This window comes from Macrosteles quadrilineatus, unplaced genomic scaffold, assembly GCF_028750875.1.
Source record: "Macrosteles quadrilineatus isolate MER2022 unplaced genomic scaffold, UCM_ALF_1.0 Scaffold_3__2_contigs__length_128488019, whole genome shotgun sequence".
Classification (NCBI taxonomy): domain Eukaryota; kingdom Metazoa; phylum Arthropoda; class Insecta; order Hemiptera; family Cicadellidae; genus Macrosteles; species Macrosteles quadrilineatus.
The window spans coordinates 121,563,325-121,589,613 of NW_026542596.1; the positions used below are offsets into that span (position 1 = coordinate 121,563,325).

The 26,289-nt window shown below is 34.0% G+C and overlaps 1 protein-coding gene across 3 annotated transcripts in view; it reads right to left on the bottom strand.

Moving 5' to 3' along the window:
- The window catches only part of LOC128990915 (RING finger protein 17-like), a 184,978-nt gene that overhangs the window by 19,188 nt on the left and 139,501 nt on the right, over positions 1–26,289 (bottom strand). For 2 of the 3 annotated variants that reach the window (XM_054413572.1, XM_054413571.1), the window contains exons 12-23: positions 26,055–26,217; positions 21,877–21,993; positions 21,434–21,533; positions 19,878–20,053; positions 19,211–19,449; positions 18,027–18,114; positions 15,342–15,553; positions 13,150–13,300; positions 9,874–10,086; positions 7,532–7,686; positions 7,251–7,320; positions 2,768–2,809 (exon numbers count right to left, since the gene is read on the bottom strand). In XM_054413572.1, the coding sequence (XP_054269547.1) occupies positions 2,768–2,809; positions 7,251–7,320; positions 7,532–7,686; positions 9,874–10,086; positions 13,150–13,300; positions 15,342–15,553; positions 18,027–18,114; positions 19,211–19,449; positions 19,878–20,053; positions 21,434–21,533; positions 21,877–21,993; positions 26,055–26,217 (1,726 nt within the window). The remainder of the gene's footprint in view (positions 1–2,767; positions 2,810–7,250; positions 7,321–7,531; positions 7,687–9,873; positions 10,087–13,149; positions 13,301–15,341; positions 15,554–18,026; positions 18,115–19,210; positions 19,450–19,877; positions 20,054–21,433; positions 21,534–21,876; positions 21,994–26,054; positions 26,218–26,289) is intronic. The other variant, XM_054413573.1, reaches the window with a different exon arrangement.

Sequence of the window (26,289 nt, forward strand, 5' to 3'; positions counted from 1 at the left end):
CATGTTGTACAGAATGGTTATCAAGAGGTTAAAAGATAAATATTATTAATTAATTTTAATACGTATTTATAAAAATAAGCATTGACCCGGGTAAATACCTGGGTATTTTACATCTCTACATCAATATGATTTCTTTTTAACTACGGTAACATCATTGCTAGATGATGATTATTATCGACATGTCTCTGTTCTGAACCAGCATTTATTGCAGGCATTAAATAAGCAAATTTTTCATTAAGTTTGAGAAAAGTGTGATTTTAAACCAAACCACTTTTGTAACTGAAGGTTAATTACTTATGATTGTTCATTATTGTATTTTGTTTATGTAGAAATCCAAATAAGACATTGATGTCTATTTATTGGTATCAAGGTGTTTTATTTGAGCCTGTTACATAGTTTCATACCATATTAAAATAACCGAGGTTTTTAGTTATCTGTGGTCTCCCCCAATTACCTTGGATAATCGTAATCAATGTTCTACAATATTGATCAAATGCATGCAAGCAAACAGAACATGGTGACAGTAAATTACGTCAGAACCTGGGCAATCACAAGCAGGATTAGCAAGAAAAACAATAACAGAAGAAATTCAATTGTCTAAATCAATTTGGATAGTTGGATTTTTACCAAAATTCTGGGAATTTGATAGGAAATAGGACCTGAATGGGTCCGAGCTTTTATTATTGCGATGGCAGAAGATGTTCAAGATTTTGCTGCGATTACGGAAAACTATATAAATGTTTCCATGAACGGGAGCTAATGGTCTGGACGATTGTCTGAGATGTTCAAGATGTAGCTGGGATCAAAGAAGACCATTAGAAATGTTCCCGATTTTGCCGCGATCACAGATTCTGCCTTCTTTAATAAACATTTTTATAACTGTAGTTATAGATTTTTAAAACTTTCCTGTAAGCAAATCATATAGTTTAAGTTCAGATAAAAGTAGTAAACATGCTCCAACAAACTACAACTACTGCATCAACTCTAGGAGTTAATTAAATACGTATTCTAGAAAAAAATAAGAAAATGAAATCATCATATAATATGGGTTTTAGATTTGTTGAATTAATTCTATTTCCATGATTATTTTAAACTAAGCAATGCTTTGTATTATCACACAAAATTAACTGTACACATGCAGGTTTTATTTGTGAACATGTTGCAACTGGATGGTACAGATGAAACAAAGAAATTGTTTTAACCATGCTTTGATTGAGGCAAAGCCTAATTGTAATGCTGTTAATGAATATAGTATCTCTTAGGTTTATGAATTTGTAATCTGCTGTGAAGTAGAAACCAGAGGTGCCCATCCCTCCCAAACCCAGAGGCACAATCCCCCCCCCCCCCAAGCCAAAGGAGTATTTCCCCCCCCCCCCCAGGAGTAATTCAAGGAGTAATTCATTTTGATAGCCCCAGGATTGCTTTTCATAACTAATAATGGTAGAAACGCATCTTGTCAGACAATCTGTTTATACACAAAACGATAACAGATAGGCCTATGAATTCACGTGTGTATATTGCCACGGGCAGGACTGATGGTAGTACAGTAAACAGAATCAGGTTATGACGGAAAGACGTTGCCTCTGGATTGTCGTCTGTGTTATCAAAAGCTGATATTGGACTAGCTGTAGTGACGCAGGAGAGTGTTGAAAATATAATGGGATTCATAATTGAGTTTTCCATTAACATTTTTTGACAATAATAACCAATTAATATGCTGGATATAAATGATGGTCTCGAAATTCTACCGTACCGCGCGAAAGGAAATTTATTAAATACTTTGAGGATATATAAATATATAAATACATAAAACTAGGGACAGCGCAAAATTTTTGAGTGAAAACACTCAATTAATTATGAATCCCATTATATTTTTAACCCTCTTCTCAGACACTACAATAGTCCAATATCAGCTGTTGAAAACGCAGACGACAATCCAGAACCTCAACCTGATTCACTTTACTTCCAGTCCTGCCGACGGCAATATACACGCGTGAATTGATAGGCCTATCTGTAATCGTTTCGTGTTTTGTGTTAAATTTTTGTAACGTATTCTGACAACACCTCCAGAAGTGGAGGTTTTGTAAAAAATATTCCCGATTTTCGGGACAGGATTACATTTGATCCGGGAATTTTTCGGTACGGGATTTTATCTGGTCGTCGGCCATTTTGCCGCTGTCGCGAGAGATGTTCACAATAGTTCTGCGAACGCAGAAGGCGACGCCGTGACTGCGAAGTCATACCGACGATAATGCCGTGACCTTGGAGTCATGTTGTTGGTGTTGATAGGGAGCTACTTAGAAACACTTTTTCGGTCTACTTATAAAAATTATATATTCATTATGACAGCTAGCAAAAAAATATCCCCCTAAAATCCCCTCAAAAAGTCCCCCCAAAAATTCCTGTGGCGCAAGTGCACCACAGTACCCCCCTTTAGGCACCCCTGGTAGAAACCAAACTAATACATGGATCAAAATGTAAACATAGAAAATCTATAAAAAGAAAAAGATTTAAAAGAAACAAACATAAGGAAACTCAACTTACTTTCTTACTTATTTTCTTCTATGTCTAAATGCCCTTCCATTTACTATTTTTGAAGTAACGAGGTGTAAAAGTATATTTTATGCTTTGGAAACACAACACACACACACACAAACGCATAACTACTTCAGTAACTACCAAGAGACTAATGCAAATTAGATTTTTTACTAAAATAAAGGTTGCATTCAAATCGCTTGAAAAAAAGGGAAACTCGTACAAAACTTACCACAGCTTGAGTTTTGTCTTTAGGTTCTTCTTCATTAATGCCCTGGTACATGAAATACAAAAATTTACTTACAAGAATTTATGCTTATTTAACCCTTTTAGTGCTACTAAGTTGCTGACAGCGCTAGCTGAAAAGTGCTAGAGGATTTTGACCAAATAAGCAAGCTCTTAAAAAAAACTCATACCTCCCTTTTTTAGCAAATTTCTCTGTAGGGAAGTAGTTATTACCGTAGGTGGCACGGTAAGACCTAGGCCCGGGACCGATTTACTTTTTCATTTTGATGCCGCCAGGCGCCAAAAACACCATTCCTTCAAATGTTTATATATCAAATCAAATCGTTTATGAAGCCAGAATTAACAAAATATTGTACAATTTGTATTGGCTAAGTCATCATTACAACTATTTACAGAGGTCTTATGCAGTACTAAAAGCTATACAGTTCTATATACATATTTAAGCTACATCACTATTCATCGAGCTGATTTTATTTACAAATTCTTGGACACTGTAACAAACAGGTAAACTTTATCAACAAAGATTTTAATTGCTTTTTAAATTTTAGCAGGTTTGGTTCAAGTTTAAGAGGAAGTGGAAGTGAGTTAAAAAGTGTTATGCCATTGTACAGTAAATGCTTCTTGAAAAATGTTGTTGAATGTTTAGGAATTGGTAATGTATGTGAATTGCGCAATGTGTATTGGTGTTTTACAGAAAAGTCAAATTTAGAAAATTCTTGTTTCACAAATGTTAAAGATTCAAGAATGTAAATAGATGGGAATGTCAAAATTTTTGAATTAAAAAAATATTTATGGCATAATTTACGCCTTTTTAGAGAGAAAACAGTTCTCACAGCCATTTTTTGGTGTTTAAACAACATTTTAGTCTGCTGGCACTCGCAACCCCAAATAGGAACGGCGTATGCTAAGTGAGGATAAATTAGCCCATAGTATGCTGTCAACAATATCTCCAGATTCTCATTGTTCCTGAGGTTACGCAGAACGAAAATACCAGAACTGAGTTTTTTTTAAATGTATTTGATATGGTCATGAAATCTAAGATTCTCGTCTAAGATCAATCCAAGGAACTTGACATTTGGTGTAGGGTGGACCTCAGTTTCGTCCAAAAGGAGACTAAACCCACTGTTTGATCGGTTTGAATGATTTGATAAACGGAAGTTAATGAGCTGTGTTTTGTCTGTGTTGATTTTCAATAAACTGTCGCCAAACCATTGAATTATAGCATTTGCATCCAAAAAACTAATTTGTTCCAGATTTAGAAATTTGGAGCAAGAAACTGAGAGAGAGGTGTCGTCGGCGAACAGGGATAACTTTGAGGAGGTTATGCAGGAAGAGAGGTTGTTAATAAAAAGAAGGAAAAGGACTGGTCCCAGGACGGTACCCCCCTAGCAACAGAATTCTCAGCAGAAGGGTAGGCTCTAACACGCCCAGCCTCATCAACTGCCCTTATTTCTATGTTTTGCCTTCTGCCACAAAGGAATGACCTGACCCAATCTAAGGCCGATCCTCTTACGCCCACATTACTCATCCTATCGAGCAATAAGTCATGGTCCACTGTGTCGAACGCCTTGCTCAAGTCAAAAAACAAACCAGCCGAGTAGTTTGCAGCATCTAATTCACAAACCACCTCATTTATCAGTTGAAACATCGCTGAGGTAGTAGATTTACCCTTAGTAAATCCATGCTGGTTTTCGGATATAATATTATTTAATTTCAAAAAGTCCCATAGCCTAATCACCATGATTTTTTCAAATATCTTTGAAAATACAGACACAACTGATATGGGCCTATAGCTGTTGCAGAGCTTTGGATCTCCCTTTTTATATATAGGCCTGACCACTGACACCTTCAGCGCATCAGGAAACGATCCACTGGTGAATGACATATTAATTAAATGGCATAGAGGTTTTACCAAATACGATGCAACCTTTTTTTAGTAAAAATGAAGATATTTCATCAGCCCCTGAAGACTTTTTGTTTTTTTAAGCCTTTGATAACATTTAAAATTTCTTTTTCGGTAGTTGGATGTAGAAAGATTGAATTAAAATATTTCTTATTTATATCTGTATTTTTGGATGAAGCTGCCTTTGAGTCTTTGCCTGTGTCTGAAAAGAAATGGTTAAACTCATTGGTTAAACTGAGCTAATGTATATATAGAGAGTTATATATGTGTCGGTGAACGCTTGAGTAATTTTTGTCTGATTTTGATGAAATTTGGTTTAAAGGACAACGGGGGATAAACTTGAATGAGCTCACGAACCAGCATGAACGGACCATGGGAATGGGGTTTTATGGGGTAAAAATTTGTTTTTCTCATTTTGACCCTCAAAACACAAAATTTCCCAATTTCTCTCTTGAATTTTTTAAGAGCTTAAATAAACAAATTATATAGTATATCAAAGTGTTTTTGTACGGCTAATGGCAATGGTGAAAATTAAAAAAATTGCAAATTTTAAATTCCCATGTTATTCTAACGGAAAATATTGCAAAATGTTGCAATTTGCTTGTTTATGGGTATAATTTGATCAAACTTGGCAAATTTATTCATTTTATACTAAAAAGTTATTATTTTACAAAAAAAAACACACTTTTATTGTTTCCTTGTAGCAGCAAACCTAGGTACTCGTTAAACCTGATGTTTTTTCAATAGATTTAATTTAAATCAATTCAGACGAATAGAAATTAGCTTAGTCGGCAGGTTTGCTGCTGCGGGGTTATTTATATAAGTTATTTGATTTGTTTTGTATTTTATTTTACATAAATAAATGTGCTAAAGAAAATGCTTAATCTGTTATATTTTAGGTGCACCATAAACATTATTTTCACAAATAAATGGAATCTTTATTTTTTGCAATGAAAAGAGTTTTTAAATCTGAATAAAACAAAAACTGGAGGATTTTTTTAAACAGTGATTATATGGTTACCTCCGGAAGTAGGGTTTATGCCTTTACACGTCATACAATGTTTTTAAAACAGAAAACAAATGTCATGAGATTTTCACAAAAGACCAAAGCATCAGTATTCAATGTTTGATATCTGTCCCTTAAACGACTTTTCACCACACTATGATGTTTTAAGTAGTTTTACAAACGTGTATTGGAGGCCAAAAACTATGCCAGCTGTCATCGTCATTTGGGGGCCGAGTAGGTTTTTACATACCTAGGGCCAAAAATCAGCTGTTCACTTATTTTCTTATCAGTATTGATAGCATTGCAATAGACTTGTTTTATAGTCACCGCTGCCTCTATTTATTTATTTAACTATTTATTATTATTTTTGCTGATTCCTCAAATTAGTTATACACTACCTTAAAGTTGTAGTCGTGTTGACTGTTAGTATGCATTATTATTGTACTGTGGTGAATAGTGGTGATAGGATATAGTGTGGTGAAAAAAAGCGTTTGTACGACGGACCGAAATAGTTTTGCAGCTATAGATCGTTTTAAGTTCTCAACTTCGTCTCAAACTGTTAAGCTATGTCAAGCCAGCAAAACCTCATTTTCGGCCCTAGGTACGAAATATACTATTTATTTATCCCATAAAAACCACACACTATCTATATATAACTAGAAACACAAGACATACTAACTTTAAAAACATAACTTTAGAAATAACTTTATTCAAAACAAACACCAGCGCAAACGCAATAAGTCCATTGCAACCATGTGTACTGTAGGAAATATGAATAGTCGCTCTCAGCGACGCTCGCAGTTTAATGTAAAAACACATCGTCGCTGTCAGCGACTCTGTAGCACTAAAAGGGTTAAGTTATAAGCTCGTAAGCATAAATGCTTTTACAATTTGGGTTTTGGGTAGTTAAAGTCCAAAATTGTAATGTTGAGATTATTAACAGAAAAAAAGATCACTAAAATTATTGAGACTGGAAATAGTTACAATTATTACTACTATGATAAGATGAGGTGGGTTTTTGAAAGGATTGTATACCAAGTCTAGTTTTGATATTAACCCAATAAAACACATTTCCAAATGAGTAAGAAGACATTTAAATTGATTTTACAGAACAAGCTTTGTTTTTAACAGTGATGAAATTTGTGGAGGAAAATAGGTAGATAATTACATATGGTAATGTTGATTTGGGGATAATAATATTAACCACAGACAGCTTTGAACAATTTTGATTGTGGTTTAAAAAAGCATGTTGCTAATTGACATTTAGATTGGCTTTTGTTATATAAATATGAAGTCATTGACAAACAAGAAGTAAGGTACAGAGGAAACATTCAATGTTACACTAAGACTTAAGTGGTCTAGCACTAGTTACTGAGAACACTTGGGTTCTTCCTTGCTTGTTGCAAGTATATTTCCGGCACAACATACTGGAGCTGAAGGCGCTTGGTCCTGCCATAACATGGTTTCCTCTGTGCCATACTGCTCTGTGACGATACCAAAAATTAAAAAAGTACCAAAAAGGTAAAACCTTAGGTCACTGTATGTTTCTGAATATAATACCTGAAAAGAGTTTTCCAGCCATGACTGGACGTAAGAAGTATCATCGTCACTGCCATCATCGTGGAGCATTCTAAAACATTAAGAAAAATAATAATAAAAAACAAAAAATTACTATTTAGCTTAAAAAAAATTAGTTCTATTTTGTCTTCTTTTAAAATATATAATATATAGATAGATTATCAAGATGTAAAGATTGGCAACTTAGCTTAACAACAAGTGTGATTGTACATATAAACTTCTGTTTTATTGTGTTCTCTTCTCTTGTTAACAACTGGACTCACAACTCATTGGTCGGTCGGTCCCAGAGAGCGAAGCCTAGATTGACGAGAGATTCATTGACATCGCACCATACATCAATCACAGGTTCAAGAGCTCCTCCTTGCCGTTGGGTTTTCCTCCAGAGACGAACAGGAAGTGAGTCGGTCACTCGATCTCCCTGGAATTAAAAAAAGATATGTTTTATGGAAAAGTAACAAAGCTTGACCTGAAAAGTAATAAGAAGCTCTCAGTTTCAACATTATAGGTCCAATGGGAACTTTGTATAAAAGAAGAGAAGGAACGAGGACATTTTTTTTATCTCCTAAAAATAAAACAAATAAAAGAAAAGTAAAGGCCCAGTAAAGTTGGGATTCAACAAAGAAAATAAGAAAATAAATACTCCCACCAAACCCCGCATCAAACCAGCATTCTAATATGTAAATATACCATCTTTTTTGTATATTTACTGTCTTCTTGTGAGTAAGAGTATAAGCGTAAATATATGTTTTAAGTGTTATAAGAGTTTCTTTTATATACTTTCCGTAAATTTATTAATAACACATACAATTCTGATCAAGAGGTTATTTAATAAAATATTAATAGCTTAGTATGAATAAATAAATTTGACAAGTTTTATCAAAATATATCCATAAACAAGCAAGTTATAACAATATCCAGTATTCTCCATAAGAATAACATGAGAATTTTAAATTTACAATTTTTTACATTTTGTTCGTAACCAATAACTGTAAAAAATCACTACAATATATATAGTTTTTTTATTTTTTTTATTTTTTAAGCTCTTCAAAATGGCTTTGAGATAAATTACAAAATTGTATCTTAAAATGAGAAAGAAAATAATAAAATCCTAACTACTGCAAGAGTTGTTCATGATTTTGCCCATACCACGGAAGACAATAATGATGATTCTGTTAGAGCAGGAGATATTCAAGATTTTGCCTTGACCCCGAGAGACAATGCCACTGTCCACAGGACCATAGGAGATGATTAGAATCTTGCCGCGATTGCGGAAGAGGATGATGATGTTTCTGTTACAGCAGAAGATATTCAAGATTTTGCCTTGACCACAAGAGACAATGACACTGCCCACAGGACCCCGGGAGATGACTAGAATCTAGCCGCGATTGCGGAAGAGGATGATGATGTTTCTGTTACAGCAGAAGATATTCAAGATTTTGCCTTGACCACAAGAGACAATGACACTGTCCACAGGACCCCGGGAGATGACTAGAATCTAGCCGCGATTGCGGAAGAGGATGATGATGTTTCTGTTACAGCAGAAGATATTCAAGATTTTGCCTTGACCACAAGAGACAATGACACTGTCCACAGGACCCCGGGAGATGACTAGAATCTAGCCGTGATTGCGGAAGAGGATGATGATGTTTCTGTTACAGCAGAAGATATTCAAGATTTTGCCTTGACCACAAGAGACAATGACACTGCCCACAGGACCCCGGGAGATGACTAGAATCTAGCCGCGATTGCGGAAGAGGATGATGATGTTTCTGTTACAGCAGAAGATATTCAAGATTTTGCCTTGACCACAAGAGACAATGACACTGTCCACAGGACCCCGGGAGATGACTAGAATCTAGCCGTGATTGCGGAAGAGGATGATGATGTTTCTGTTACAGCAGGAGATATTCAAGATTTTGCCTTGACCACAAAAGACAATGACACTGTTCACAGGACCCCGGGAGATGACTAGAATCTTGCCGCGATTGCGGAAGAGGATGATGATGTTTCTGTTACAGCAGGAGATATTCAAGATTTTGCCTTGACCACAAGAGACAATGACACTGTCCACAGGACCTCGAGAGATGATTAGAATCTTAGAGAATGATGATGTTTCTTTTTCAGCAGGAGATGGTCAACATTTTGCCACTATCGCAGAAGTCAAAAATAATTTCCATACAACAACAATCATGCAATAGACATAGTCAATATACTGTAACACATATACTGAAAGTTATACAGTAGAGTCAAGTAAACTCTGCGTAATGTGGACTGGGTGCCGAGTTTGTGAAATGCCAGGTTATCAGGAACTAGGGTAAAAAATAAAAATAATACAATTTTTTTAAGCTTTTTACCTGCCTTTTTTATTTATATTACAAGCCAGTATTAAGTCATCAGATATAGTGCAAAAAATTCTTGGTATGAGTTTCGAGTGATTTTGAGCTGGCTTGAGTCCATGTATAACTCGGACTCAAAAAATCACTAATATTCTAAGCCAGGTGATGGCCGAGTTATCCAGACTGCCAGGTTATCGCGTGCCTGAGTTTGCGGGACTCTACTGTATGTTAAAAACAGCAACTTTAAACTTATGTTAAATATTGTGTACCAGTTTTTCAATGTATAGAGCCTCCGACTCTTCCATCTGGAGACGCAAATAGTCACTTGTGCTACTCGGCCACATTTTTAGTCCAGCCGGGACTTTTAGAGATCCTAGATGAACCTTGTGGGATCCATCCGGAACAGAGAAAAACTTCTCTTCCAGTGTCCGTAGCATAGACTTATTGGCCTCAACCAATGCAACTGTGTCCTTGATGTAAACCTAAACACATTGTTATGTTATTGAAATGTTGTGCAGTGGGTAAGTGGTTTAGGCAAAAAAAACATCCATTTACCAATACATTTTAACAGTAGATTAATGGTTTAAGAAAAAATATTGTCATACAGGATCAAATCCAGCCATTAACAATCTGATGATGTTATCCTGATAGTTAAGGGTTTATCCTAAGCTGACTTAGAGTTAGGTTTTCCAGGCTAGATGAAGCCATAGTCCAATAATTCCCAAGTAATTGGGACCAAACACCACTCTGATTACCAAATTATTCAAAGATTCAATAGATTCAATAAGATTTTTTGCAGCCATTAAACATAACGTTTTGTAATAGGCATTGTTACAATTAGGGATGGACGAGATTGGATTTTTAGTTCGAGACGAGACGAGACGAGATTTTTTATTCCTCATAAAATTTCGAGACGAGATCGAGATGGGATTTCCCTTCTCATACACAACGGGAAATGCACGTTCAAAATTTTTACCTGATTTTGTAACATTGTTAGGTGACTGTTTAAATACAAAAATAATGATAATAGGCAAGAATATTTACAATCTTTTATTAAAAAACATCAGCATAACATTTTTTTTATTAATCACGCCTAACTTATTAAAAATGCCTACGATTAGGAAACATAGTGATATCAGTTAGGATAGAGTTCAACTTATCCTAAAATAAAATAAATCATAAAATAAAAGCAATATTAAATTTTATAAAATATTTACTTGTTTTGACTTTTTATAGTAATAAAACATTCCTCACACTGCTTACACTTAACAAAACTTCTCAATTGTTATTAAAGTAATATTATTAAAATAATTAAAGTAATATTTACATTAAAAGAATTAATTAAATAAGAACGCCTTCGCAAAGGAAACGCAACTCCAACACGCTCCTGTATTGCGGGTATTGCATTGACTTTCTGCAGGCGTTTTTCATTTTTTTCTTATTCTCGTCTCGATTAAAATCTCGGCCAAATAGAAATCTCGTCTCGTGTAACGAGATTTAAAATTTCCCGAAAATTTCCCGAAATTTCGAGACTTGACCATCCCTAGTTACAATAGTACTTAAAAATAGATCATACATCAATTATAAATTTCAATATATACAATATCCTATTTAGAATCTAAACTAAACATGATATGTCACTATTTAAAAATTCTTCCTGCGTGTAGAATGCTTTTGATTTTAAAAACTCAGTAATTTTTCTTTTAAATTGGTTTAAAGGTAGTTCACGAAAACAAGTGGGTAGCTTGTTGAAGAAAATATGTTGGATGTAAAGATGGCTATTTAAAGTTTTTGAAAGTCTGATTTGAGGTGTGACTAGGTTGTTTTTGTGCCTCGTGTTGTATGGATGAGAATAGCTAGAAAATTTTAAGGGGTTGTTTTTTATACAAATTAAATTACAAAGAATGTACATAGATGGCAGTGTAAGCAAATTTAAATTGGAAAAGTGATCCCTACAGGATTCATGATCCTGCAATCCTAGTATGCAAAGTATGCAGACATATAGTAAAATTTAATAACAATTTTAAAACAAAGTATTTTTATGGCTATAAATGGTCATATACTACTACTACGATCATAAAAACACTGAGTTAACCCTCCGAGCGTCACTTGTCGAAAAATCGACTCACGACACACTTTCTGTAGTGTCACTTGTCGATTTTTCGACACACTAACATCGTTTACAGCGAAGGCTCTATGACTGACTGAATCGGATTGAACTGGATCGAGTTAGGTATCGTTCTTTTTGTTAGATTCTAAGCTTTCTCCGGAGGTCTGTCTCTAAGCGCTTTTCATTTTAGTTCAGAAAATATTGTAGCAGACAGCTGACGTGCGTATTTGTAAACAGCTTGGTAAACCTCGGACCGATGACTGATGTGTTTTATTACGTTTATCATTGTTTTAGTGTTAAAAATCAAAAGTTGTGATATACGTGGTGCATTATAAGAAGATTTAAGTGATTTTGAAGGGCTGGTTGATGATCCTGAAGTGAAGAAGTAGGTAGTGATATTGATGTAAATTATCAGCCAGATTCCTAGCTATGGTTAGGCTATGCATTCTTAGCTAAACGCTATGTACTGAAATCTGTTTTTCACTCATAACTTATTTATTTGATAACTTACCTCACTATATGATTATATATTTGTAATCCTCATAAAATTTAGAACAAAGTGGCTATTTTCAAATATTTATAAGACCTATAATTTATAAAATTTCATTGAGCGCAAACTTATGTTTTTTTTTGAAAATTTTCCAAAATATTTTTTTTTTACCTAAAAACTTTTTTTTTAAGAAATGTTCCTTATGTTTTATATATAATATTGAAGCCCATGATTTTTCAAACAAAATGGTATATGGAACAGTAGAATTAACATTGTTTTAAGCTTCTCAGATCCGTTTTAATAAAACCTTGCAAATGCGCAGAAAATAGGCGGACTTTAAGGCCTAAACTATGGACACTCGGAGGGTTAAACACCGAAATCTTCTTACTTTTTAAGATAACCTTTCAAAAGAACCAATGGACTGCTGTTAATGAATGAATGTTAGGCCATAAGCAAATTTTGGTTATTCCAAATTTCCCGGTTTCACACACAATTCACACAGTTACCAGGTAAGCTTGACAACATGGTTAGTAATTTCAGTTTGCATACTTTGTTTTTAATTGAAATGTAGCATCAGTTGTTTCCTAACAGGTGGTTCGGAATAGAGAGAGGGAGAGAAAACTCTTTATTTACAACAACAAAATTTTGCAGCATTACATGAATCAAATAAAAATATCACATGGGTCACAATGACATGTGCTTGATAGAGAATAACAGGACTCTAGTGCATTATTTTTCTGATTCTGGTATGATCCCACATCACTACAAGTACTCCCAATAATTGCGGTTCTACAGTTATTTGCATATAATCAACGCCATTTTTAATTAAATACCTAGTAAAATTTTTTCCTACTGCAACGTTTGAGCCCTGGATGTGGCACTGTAACCTACCTTTAGAAAGATCAATAATTTAACGTTCTCCATTTCAGTCAAAGGTGTTCTTACCTTAAAATTTGTGTGAGATGTTTCGGTAATCACTCCTCTGTACCACTTGTCATCCTTTGGATTTAAAACTGCACAAATATCTTGCACGTTCCAATCTCTTTCCTCTTCTTTGTTGTCTGATTTGTAGAACTCTGTCATCTCTTTAACAAGCCTGCAAAATTCCGACAAGGATACTCTATTAAAACTTCTACGACTAACTATCTATCTTCCATTCTTACATTTTTTTAATAGCATATGACAGAAACAGTTTTAACTGTAAAAAAATACCTAGAAAAAAAAACGTTTTTTCATATAGACATCCAACAATTATGTACAATTGTACATAAATGTATACTTAATTGCCAATGGTATAGCTTAAATCTTACCTATTTAACTGCAGTAGGCTATACAAAATTATTATTATTTATTGGAAACCACTTTTTTCAAACAGGTTATACAAAGAATTTGAATCTATATATATAATACGTGAAGCCGTATTTTGTTAACGCAACTCCTCCCTTATTTGTGGACCAATTTCAACGTTTAAGGTGTCAAATGATTTGTCTCAATATGTAGTTTTGCAATAAGGTTTCATAATTTTAAATTTTCTACTCTTAAGGGCGTGAGACCCTCTTAAGGGTCGGGTTTCCCTATAAGAAATACATAGAACAAATTTAAAAACAAAAAACAGCTGTTTATAAAAAGAAACTCACTAGCTTTTTGGGAGTAAATATTAATGTTAGTAATATTCAGTAGGTTAAGACCAAGTTAAACAGTTAATCAGTTTTGTTGGAAGATCGGAAAATGCCTGAAGTTCAAAGAAGAAATATTGAAAACGGGAGGAGACAATTAATAATAAGGTATCTTATGTGTATAAGGAGAGTAGAGAAATAGAGGCCTGTTCTAACAGATGGGTATCCATCCAGATACATTCACTCGGTGAGATGAATAATATTGGTCAGTTCTGCTATGTAACTTACTTTGGAAGAGAAAAAATATACGAAGCACATAGTGTTGTCACGGTGGTAAAATAAACTTGCCTAATGTCAGATCAAATGAATGTATGCAAGAAATTTTTACTTATGACACTGACAGATCGAGATATTTCAAAACATTTAGTGAAAACCATAATATTGCCTTGACTTTGATAAGTTCAAGTAGTAAGATTATACCAAATCTTGGTGGACCTTATGTTTTTATTGTAAACTTTTGTATTACTTGCTCTACTTCAATTGAGGAAAAGCACAAATGGATTGTTTACTTCTAGGTTATGTTGCCAGTTCCTCTGACAAACTTATACAAAGTTTTTTGACTTAATTCACCAACACAATCCAGACATTTCAAGTAAAAAATAAGAAGTTTCAAAAACTCATTTGCTATTGAAAATTTTAGTGACAATATTAGACATAAGTGAAGGAATTAGTGTTTATGTATTCAACGATCGAGTAGTTACAGTCAAGTTTATTTTTATGATTCAGGAGAGGCAAATAATATACGCTGTTCAAAAAGAGAAAATGAAAATTGCTATGCAAATCTTATAGCTACAAGAGTTATCCAACCTAATTCAAAAAATGAATTCATACTTTCAAAACTTTGGGACAGGTAGGCCTATAAAGAGAAATCCCACTGAACAACATGAGAACGTTCTGATGCGGGGCATATAGCCTACTGTGACTGACAGACAACACTTTAAAATACGGTAACCAACTTTCAATGGTGTCGCTGCTTTAGCCTAATCAAAGCAGATTATGGCTTTCCAGTTGATAACCCAGAGTTTGTGGGTAAAAAATGGAGCACTTAAATGGTTGATATCACTTCACTTTTCAGGAATCTCTACGGAGAAAATTTGTTTAATTCCCTAGGGGGATGTCTAGGCAACAGTTTTCTTCAATTCTCAATGCTGGAAAAACTTTGTTGCAACATGTTAGCTCTAATTGAAGCAGATCGTTTAGCATTCATTAGAAGTTATCAGTTAAACTGAGAGCAGAAATTATGTAGGTGAACCTTGACGACGCAAATAGAGATATTTATAATTAGTTTCTAACAAGTGTTTAAACAACTCTAAGATTAGAATTACTCGAATTTAAGCATAACGTTTTCCTCGGCGTTATGTTTCATACTGCACGGGTTCTCTAGTTGAATATATTTTAAAATCTAAACCTTTATTTTATGATTGCTGGAAAAATAAATTGCAACATGAACAACAAACTTACTTTGCGATCTGTTTCTGTGAATTTCCTAGCGAGATGTATATCTCTGCCGGTGAGACTACTTTCAGTAGTGCCACTTTTATCCGGTTGTCAATACTATAGTCAGGTTGCACACTTTGATTTCTCTTGACGGACATCTCTTGCCCCTTCTCAGAATCTTTTCTGGTCTTTTGATCTTTAGAATGATTAGATTTGGCCTTGGACACACCAGAACTCTGTAAAGTATAGATAAATTTAACATGGATGAAAGAGACCGGCAAGAAATCACACACTGTACCCAGGGTGCCAAACTAAGGAAATCCAAAGATTTCCTTTGGCTAGTAAAGATTTTTTTTAAACAGAGATAGAGTTCAGCTTGATTACCTGCACATTTTTCAGTAAAGGGGCAAACACAATAGAGTAAAGGGGTGGGGTACATGGACAATACCTGACAATACATGGACAATAATTTCCCGGCTCCAGCAAACTTGAAGAGTAATTTTTAATTGTCTAGTTGGATTCTACTGTAACTAAAATATTAAAATTTGTCATATTTATTTAGTTTTTTGAGATTAAGGATCCCATTGACTTTAACTTTCCCAGGTAAACTAGATGGACTCAATTCCAAAATGCCACAATGCTTTAGAGGCCCAAACCTCATAAATGTCCGTTAAAATATACAATTCACTTCAGCTATGTTTGGATTACTATAAACCATGGCTGTCCCATGGTTTATAGCAAGTAATTCGAACATAAAATTATATATAATTCATAATTTAGGACTCAACCAATAATCAACCAAGCAAAGTCTGAAAACCAAAATTCAGAGGTTATTAGATGAAAAAAGGTTTTTGTTAAGTAATTTAAGATTTATTGTAAATAAATTTATATGAATATAAATTATATGGATGAGACATATAAAAGTACAGTAAAAGCCCGGTATGGCGCTTTCAATAATCCGGCATCAGTCTAAAGCCCCCCATACACGGGCGAGCATGCTCGTGACGGTGTTGGCGACGAACATGCTCGCCCGTGTGTGGGATCCGTCGCGGCGAGCATGTTGGGCTCGGCGCTCGGCTCGTCGAACTTGACGAGCCCGAACATGAACATGCTCGCCCGTCTGTGGGAACGACCATATGTTCGAGAGCATGTTCGCCGCTGCAACTTGGGTAGAGATAGGCTAAATGATTCCATCCATGTAGCCGCTACTATGATTCCAGTTACACTCGTGGACTCATTACAACTTACAAGTAACCATTCCGGTTCCAAACGATTACTTCGTTACCGCCATTACAAAGTAGCCGCAATAGACAGATTGCACTTGTAATCATCATGGTGTAGTTACAGTAATAGATTTAGAATCAATGTTTACAGAAGCTAAACAAATATTTATTTGTGTTTGTAACGCGATAAATACAAATTTAAATGAGTTTCCAAAATAGAGGGTTCATCAATTACAATATGTATATTACTACACAAATGTGTACAATCAATTCTGTAGTAATTTGTCACAATTAAATAATTCTAAGAAAGGCTAGAATAAGCAAAACTACGAGAAATGTTATTGCACAACTATGGAATTTTAACCAACATTATTTTTAAACCATGACGGATTAATTTAATCCGATAACTTAAGGCCTGGCATAAACGGTCGATTTTTAGATCGGCCGATTACAAAATCGGCTAAAAATAAATCACCCCTGAGTTATGTCTAAGAAATAATGTGCATGTTCCAAAAAAAACTAAATGCTGTAATTGCAGCAAAAAAGCAGGAGTAGGCTAAATAGGCCTACACACAACTTGACTGTCACAGAGCACAAGAGAAGCAAGAATAGGCCTAGGAACCACTACCGAGCGACGAGCATGTTCGCGAACGTGTTCACAAGCATGCTCGTCCGTCTCTTGGAAACGCCAAGCATGTTTGCGAGCATGCTCGTCCGTCTGTTGCCAACGCCGAGCATGTTCAGGAACATGTTCGCCAACATGCTCGCGAACATGCTCACCCGTGTATGGGGGCTTTAAGCTCCAACAAAATGATTGTAGGTTAAGTGTAGGAAAGGACCATGTGGCCTTTAACTAGAGGATTTTCATTTCATTTTAAAATTATTTTGACAGTTTTAAGCCATATTAGTGCCTTCAGCATTGGCATGAACGATCGGCAGACATTAGGAGCAGTTGGCAGTCAGAAGTAATCATTGAATTCGGGGCATTCAATTTTAGTAATATCTTTAGCTTTCTATATGAGTACTAGAATAAGAAAAAGCACCATTAAATAATCTAAATACAGAATAATCGCTCGCCCAGCCAACAATTTCCTTTACAGAATTTAAAATTAGCTGTACTTTTACCTGTATATTGACAATTTTTAGAAGGCATTCAGTTATCCAGCATTTTTAATAATCCAGCACTGCAAAATAACCAAATGAAATGGATTCGCGAAAGTCTACTGAACATTTACCGACAAAAGTCAATTTCAACAAACGAAAAAGTTATTTTAGAGTCAGCCAGGAAAATAGTTAGTTCAAAGTGAAAGGAGGCTCACAGTACTTACTAGGACACAATTTACACATTTATTTAGATTAATTTGTAATTTAAAACTTATTGCAGATTCTAGGTGAATTTACAGAGCAATTTAAACTTAAAACATTTTGAAAAACTTATTCTACTACGTAATATATAATAATAAATAGATACCAGTTTAACACTTACCTCTGAGTAAGTTGATTTATTATCGGATGATTGAATTGCCTCGGGATCGCTAGGTAGAACGGCACAGGCATATTCAGCTTGAGCCGAGCTGCAAAATTATTACTCAAATATTTTCATATTTTTTTAATAAAATAAACCTCACTTAAGTAAGAGTCCTTGGAGCCTAGACATCCTACTCATAAAACAATTTAAAAATTTAACAGAAGATTTCTAATCTCAAAGTGCAGTAGGTATTTAAACTACAATTACTTTGGTCAGCAGCTGTTTGAAATAATCCAAGATGGCCACTAGCCTCCAAGTACTCATAATATATTTAAAATCTTGATCCATACAAATAAAATAATTTGTTGACACAAATACATCGTTACATAAAATGCTTTTAGTCTCTTCCATAACAAATAATTAATTCTAATCTGTTTTAAAATAAATATTTATAATAAATATTTAATATACATAGATATTTGATGACCTTATCCAACCACAGTTGTTGGTATGACGACTAGTTTAGTTCCTTAGAAATTCATCAGGTTATTTTGTATGCAACCACATGATCAATGTATGAATACATTGTGGTATGTCAATAGATTCTTTAAAAGACTGTCACAAATCACAATAATTAAAACTTGGTCATGTTGATAAAATAATAAAATGGAATAAAAATTGATAACACTTATAAAACTGTAAAGGCTGAACAGCACTGTCTAATCACTCACTGCCATTGACTACAAAACTGACTGAATCATAATATTTCTTCTTCTCCCCAGTGCCACCTGAATTTCAGTTAGTTTTTTTCTTCTTATTTATAAAAATATTTGTGACAACATACATTTAAATAAAAAAAAGTCAAACAAAAAATATCTTTTACTGTACTTTTTTACTTATTTATTTTTAAACATAACTTATGCACTGGGTTTTGTTTTAATTTTCTTTTACTTTAAGTTTAACAAATTTTCTATATTAGACAAACAAGAATTTAAAACAATATATAAAAATCAAGAATTTGAAAAGAAAATTTAAAATCCTATTCAGAACTCAAAATTTAGTCGCACCTATCCTACAAACGTTTTAGGAGCGAGTTCATCTAGTAGTAGTATGTGGGACTATGCTACTCAAAGGCACCAGAATCAAATACCGTTTATCACCTGATGTCGTGAACCGCTAGGCCTAGGTCCTACAGTACTTACGTCTGTCCAGTAGATAGTGCGTGCCCTGTCTTCACCAGAGTACCACTAATGTTGATCTGTTTGTGAGGTAACGTGTCGTACAGGACCACACTGACAGGACTGTTCTCATCTCTCCCTACTTTCTCTACGTAAACACGCAACAGCTTGTCATTCACCAGCTTCTCAAAAGCTGCTTTGGCTGACGTCGGCCATCCCTGGGAGTGGCGTGGTTCGACTTCGTGGAGGGAACACTTCATAGCCTGCAATGACACAGAGTTATAAAGTAACTTTGCTTTTTAACAATCTTAGTGCTACGGTGTCCATCATAGTATGAGCCATCCAACAAGCCCGTCGACTTATTTGTTGGTTAACTTGTCAGTTCAATCCGAAAGCGTCAAATTATTGATTGCCGGTTCAATTGGAATTCTCACTGTGTTTTTTATATCTTATTATTTGGTTTATTCTTTCAGTTATAACGAGGCTTAATGAATCCAGTTACGTTTTTAATATTGAATTAGCACAGAGACAACAGATATTTTACAATTTCACGGGCCAAACTTGGACAAATGATATCTAGGTCCAGAATCAGTCTCGCTTGGATTCAAACCAGCGACCTTCAGATAATCACCCTATAACTATAGTCACTCCTTACAACTGTAATGGCCTTTGCAAATGTCTATCAACTTACCTGAGCTGCTGTCCTCAAAAACTTCTCTTCAAGTACTCGAATGTCATTGATGTTTACCATACTGATGTTGCCGTAGTCGACAAACTTAACCTGGACGTTTCTGGCCTCTGGAGTATCAATTATGATCGCTCTGTACCAACAATCGTCTTCTTCAAACTTTGCTGCGACTGGCAATCCTACACACAAAATAGCGTCATCACTCCAAAATAATTTTATTTTTCTAAAATTTAATGTTTAAGAAAATGTAACGGAGAGGCTAATCCAGCCAGGTTGAAACAAGTAACTATCCCACATTTAATGGTAATTTTCTTATCATTATGGCAAATATTGTTTTTCGTTTTGTAGAAGAATTGTTTACAGAAACTAGCAATAACATTAAATCCAATCAAATGAATTCATTACTGCATTAAAGCTACAATATCATCACTATGTATTCAATTCAATTAAAGAGCTAATCTACTATTTCATAGAATTGCATTGAGTGTAAAAAAATAATAAGTAGGCTAAAACTCATGTAGTACATACAGTTGTCATTAGGGATGGACGAGATTGGATTTTTAGTTCGAGACGAGACGAGACTTTTTTATTTCTCATAAAATTTCGAGACGAGATCGAGACGGGATTTCCCTTCTCATACACAACGGGAAATGCACGTTCAAAATTTTTACCTGATTTTGTAACATTGTTAGATGACTGTTTAACACGTTGACTGCGCGCGCCGACTTTACAGGCGATCCCGAGTGGCGGGCTGCTACCTCGGGCTTTGGGTGTTGTATTGATGACATTGCCAGACAGGATTTTACGGGAAATTTTAGTACCAACCTACACCAAAGTAAAGCTCGCATTCTAAGCTGGCAGCCTGGCAACGATTATAACGTCTCCGTCTGAGGCTTAGCTCACACTGACTCAATATATTTCTGTTGGTCTGGTGCCGACTTTTGTCGGCGCGCGCCACATTGAAGCGCTGGCGACGCCGACTAAAGTCGGCGCACGCAGTCAACGTGTTAAATACAAAAATAATGATAATAGGCAAGAATATTTACAATCTTTTATTAAAAAACATCAGCATAACATTTTTTTTTATTAATCACGCCTACGATTAGGAAACATAGTGATATCAGTTAGGATAGAGTTCAACTTATCCTAAAATAAAATAAATCATAAAATAAAAGCAATATTAATTTTTATAAAATAGTTACTTGTTTTGACTTTTTATAGTAATAAAACATTCCTTACACTGCTTACACTTAACAAAACTCCTCAAATGTTATTAAAGTAATATTTACATTTAAAGAATTAATTAAATAAGAACGCCTTTGCAAAGGAAACGCAACTCCAACACGCTCCTGTATTGCGGGTATTGCATTGACTTTCTGCAGGCGTTTTTAATTTTTTTTTTCTCGTCTCGATGGAAATCTCGGCCAAAAACAAATCTCGTCTCGTTTAACGAGATTAAAAATTTCCCGAAATTTTGAGACTTGACCATCCCTAGTTTTCATTATAATTCTGAGTTAATGATGATTAATTCTGACTTAAAAACCTAAATGACGACATACCAATGACGGGTGTGAACACCTTAACACCTCTAGCTTTTCTGTTGTAGGTTTCATCAAGTTCATCTTTCAGCTTTTTAAGCACAGCTCCTGCATCTGTGATCTGTTGTAATCAAAAATAAAATATCAGTATAAGAATGATTTTACAATGAAGTAAAGCAATTTTAGCCAAAGGCATTTAATATTTTGACCATAAAGGTAACACAATTTTCATTTACTATTTCTGCAAGCAAAGCTCAACATCAATCCAAAATCATTGATGACAAGAAAAAGCATTGAGAGATAAACACGAGGAATATTTGTTAAATAAAAATTTCATTGAGACTATGAAAAGCATAAAAAGATTGCATTTAAATCAAAAATCTTTTTGAAAAACTTTGTTTTAACCATTTAAGTAAAAAAAAGCTCAAAGTAGAAAACGTGTGAAAGACTAATTAAATACTAACCTTCTGTAGATAAAAATGTGTTGGCACATTGATATATGTCACTACTCCAGTAAAATCATCCTTCTCCTTCACTGGTATGTTTTTGTACGTCTTAATTCTTGGGATTTCTTGCATCAGCTACAGAAATATATCAGGACAAGTTATAAATGAAAATGTCTAGACAATCAATCATTTTATATTTTCAAACCTCTATCACAATTACTAGTATCAAGTTCTATTTAACATAGATGGGATTCAAAATAGGAATGGACGAGATTGGATTTTTAGTTCGAGAAGAGACGAGACAAGATTTTTTATCTTACTAATATTATAAATGTGAAAGATTGTGTGTTTGTGTGTTTGAAGTTCAATCACGCATAAACCACTGGACGGATTGGGCTGAAATTTGGCATGATGATAGCTTATTTTCCCGATTAACATATAGGCATATTCTTATCTCAAAAATCCTTTTGGGCTCCGCCCCAGTGGCTCTGTAATTCCCCATGTTAACCTTATGAGTATTCATATTTAAAGGGAATTAAAGAATTTAGTCAGCTGTTTTAACTAAAAAAAGTTGGTTCTATGATATGGAAAAGCATTAAAAAGTTATAAGATTTACCAACAGGGTGCAGCACTATATTTTTTGTGCATTTATGAAAACAGCTAATTTGAACTAAGCAGCAACAAAAATCTGTGATTCACAATGAGAACTGTCAAAGTAGGATTGTTTACAGTTATGTTTATGTTTTTCATTTCATGAATAATTTGTGATATTTTGCGAATTGTTGATAATTTATTTTTCTCTATTATTTAGGTGAAGTGGTAGAACATTAAGGCTATGGTAGATGTGAAATACTATAGAATACTGTTAATTTAAAAAAGCAAATTTTATCAAACTGTGTCCTCCTTTATTGCAAACGCAAAGCTTGAGTATAACTACAATAAGCATTTTATACTTATATTCCAACCCCGTACGAAGGACGGGTACTCTGCTAGTTTCTCATAAAATTTCGAGACCAGATCGAGACGGGATTTCCCTTCTCATACACAACTGGAAATATACGTTCAACATTTTTACCTGATTTTGTAACATTGTTAGATAACTGTTCAAATACAAAAATAATAATAATAGGCAGGAATATTTAAAATCTTATATTAAAAAACATCAGCATAAAAAAATTTATATTAATTACGCCTAACTTATTAAAAATTCTTACGATTAAGAAACATGGGGATATCAGTTAGGATAGAGTTAAACTTATCTTTAAATTAGGGATGGTCAAGTCTCGAAATTTCGGGAAATTTTAAATCTCGTTACACGAGACGAGATTTCTTTTTGGCCAAGATTTTTATCGAGACGAGAATTAAAAAAAAAAAAAAAAAAAAAAATTAAAAACGCCTGCAGAAAGTTAATGCAATACCCGCAATACAGGAGCGTGTTGTAGTTGCGTTTCCTTTGCGAAGGCGTTCTTATTTAATTAATTCTTCAAATGTAAATATTACTTTAATTATTTTAATAACATTTGAGAAGTTTTGCTAAGTGTTAGCAGTGTGAGGAATGTTTTATTACTATAAAAAAAGTCAAAACAAGTAACTATTTTATAAAAATTAATATTTTATTTTATGATTTATTTTATTTTAGGATAAGTTGAACTCTATCCTAACTGATATCACTATGTTTCCTATTCGTAGGCATTTTTAATAAGTTAGGCGTGATTAATAAAAAAATGTTATGCTGATGTTTTTTAATAAAAGATTGTAAATATTCTTGCCTATTATCATTATTTTTGTATTTAAACAGTCATCTAACAATGTTACAAAATCAGGTAAAATTCCGAACGTGCATTTCCCATTGTGTATGAGAAGGGAAATCCCGTCTCGATCTCGTCTCAAAATTTTATGAGAAATAAAAAATCTCGTCTCGTCTCGTCTCGAACTAAAAATCCAATCTCGTCCATCCCTACTTTAAATAAAATAAATCATAAAATAAAAGCAATATTAATTTGTATAAAATAGTTACTTGTTTTGGCTTTGTTTATAGTAGTAAAACATGCCTCACACTGTGTATAAATAATAAAAATAAATAAAAATAAAATAAGAACAGCTTCGCAAAGGAAACGCAACTACAACACGCTCCTGTATTGCTGGTATTGCATTGACTTTCTGCAGGCGTTTTAATTTTAATTTTTTTTTTAATTCTCATCTCAAAAAAATCTTAATCAAAAAGAAATCTTGTCTCGTATAACGAGATTAAAAATTTCCCGAAAATTTCCAGACATTTCATGACCTGACCAACCCCAATTCAAAATGTTCAATACCATAATTTGACAAAGCTATAGGCCTATTGTATTTAAGCCTTCTGTAATCATTTAAATATTATTGTTATTATAAATGCTATAAAAAAATCATCTAATATAGGCCTACTTGGACAAACAGGGTATAAGCAATTTCCCATATAGAGAATAAGCTATTATCTTAGGTCTAATTGGAAGACCTAGACCCGAGACGGGACCAGTTTACTTTTTTTTTTCTGATGTCCCCAGCGGCCAAAAACACCATCTGTTTGAATTGACATAGGCCTAGATAGATGTGTCTATTAGCACTGTAACTAAAAGTGTTAAAATGATCCGATTCTTATAAAATTCAGTACAAACATGAAAATTTAAAATTTAGGTTTATTTGAACAAGTTTACGAACCACCAATTATCTGACCATGGGAACAGGGTTTTATGGGGTGAAAATTGGTTCATGTCAAATTTAATCCTCAAAACATAGAATTTCTCTCTAAACCATTTTGTAAAGATCAAAATTTAGTAGGGAATAAATTTAGTAGTAAAAAAAAACTTTTACACACGGTATAAGACAATAATGATGCTTCCGTTACCACAGAGCAATTTATTTAGGTACAGGATTTTGCATCCACCACAAAAGACAGTGATAATGATTCCCTGGCTTAGGAAGATATTCAGGATTTTGCAGTGATCCCAGATGGCGACGATGATGGGTGGGAGATGATTACGATATTACCTTGAGTTTGGCTTGACTAAATAACAGGCTGGCACATCTCTAGTAATAAAAAAATGTGTTTTCTGATTTTTCTTTGTTAGATCTTAATTTACTTATGATGGATGTTTAATGTATTTAGAAGGCATTAATCTTAAATTGGCTAGTTTGAATTTTTCATTCCTGCATTAATTTTTTCTTTAACATCCCATTACCGCAAAACTACTTTATAAAAAGACATAAAGGCAGGGGTTGGTGTAGCATAACTAATCAATTCAGAAAATTTGGTAAAACAAAAAAAATTGTATCGGTAACGAGAATTGATGTTTCAGGTATCAGTATTGAGAATTGATCAATTTTGGTTATTGACAAATCGCTAATTAAAAGTAATTTTCGGAAGATGTTAATTAATGAGACCGTTACCATTTTCAGTTTTTTTAATAATTCACAGGACAGCTGAGGTTTTCATAATATCCTAATTCTTTCTTACGACCTATTTTGTAATTTTTAAATATTATGCAAAACCTTAAAACCTAAATAATTGTATTAACAATTTCCATTCATACAAAATTCAAGTTTAGAATTAAAATTAATGTTTGCTAGATTTTAGTTGATAGGACTCTTAATATTTTCAGTTCTTTAAATAACTAGGACTATTTACAGGACTGCCCAGGTTTTTAAAATCTCACAATTCTTAAGGAACTTTTTTCTAATTTTGAAATATGCAAAACCTTAACATCTCAATATGAATGTATGTAAAAAGAAGTCATATATCACAAGTGGTTTCAACTTCCAATTTATCAATTTATCATCAGCAAATATTATTTTTTTGTCCTAGGACGCTAGGCACGAGCCCGGAATTGTATTTCACATTACTTCAGGCTAAACCTGGGGGTTGCGGCACTATCACTTGGATAAAATCCATTGGTGACTTGGCCGGATTTGAACCCGAGACCACAGGAACTGAAGTTCCGCGCTCTAACCACTACACTAGCTCGCTCCTCCATCAATCAGCAAATATAAACATGATAAGTTGTTAATAAACTACCACAAGCGATCAGAAACATGGAAACCAAACAAATCTTCTATCTTGTACTGCAAACTACTGTGTAATGTGTTCTTTATCATTGACATGTTAAAAACAACAATAAAGGGATTCTGATACTGAATTACCTCGCAAGTAATGTTTAACATACCTTATACAATCCTCCGCCGAAATCTGCAGTACTGGCTACACGAGTTGCGTACCCATTGTATATTAGAGCATCAGTTAGAGAAGACCCGTCAAATTGAAGATGCACTTCATGAAGATTGTTTTTTATGTCAAATTTTCTTTCAATGTACATTGCCAACTCCTTACTGTGAACAAAACATATTTTCTTATGGTTGGTGTTGATACAGTAGTATGACAGCGGTAGCTCAACTATTGTT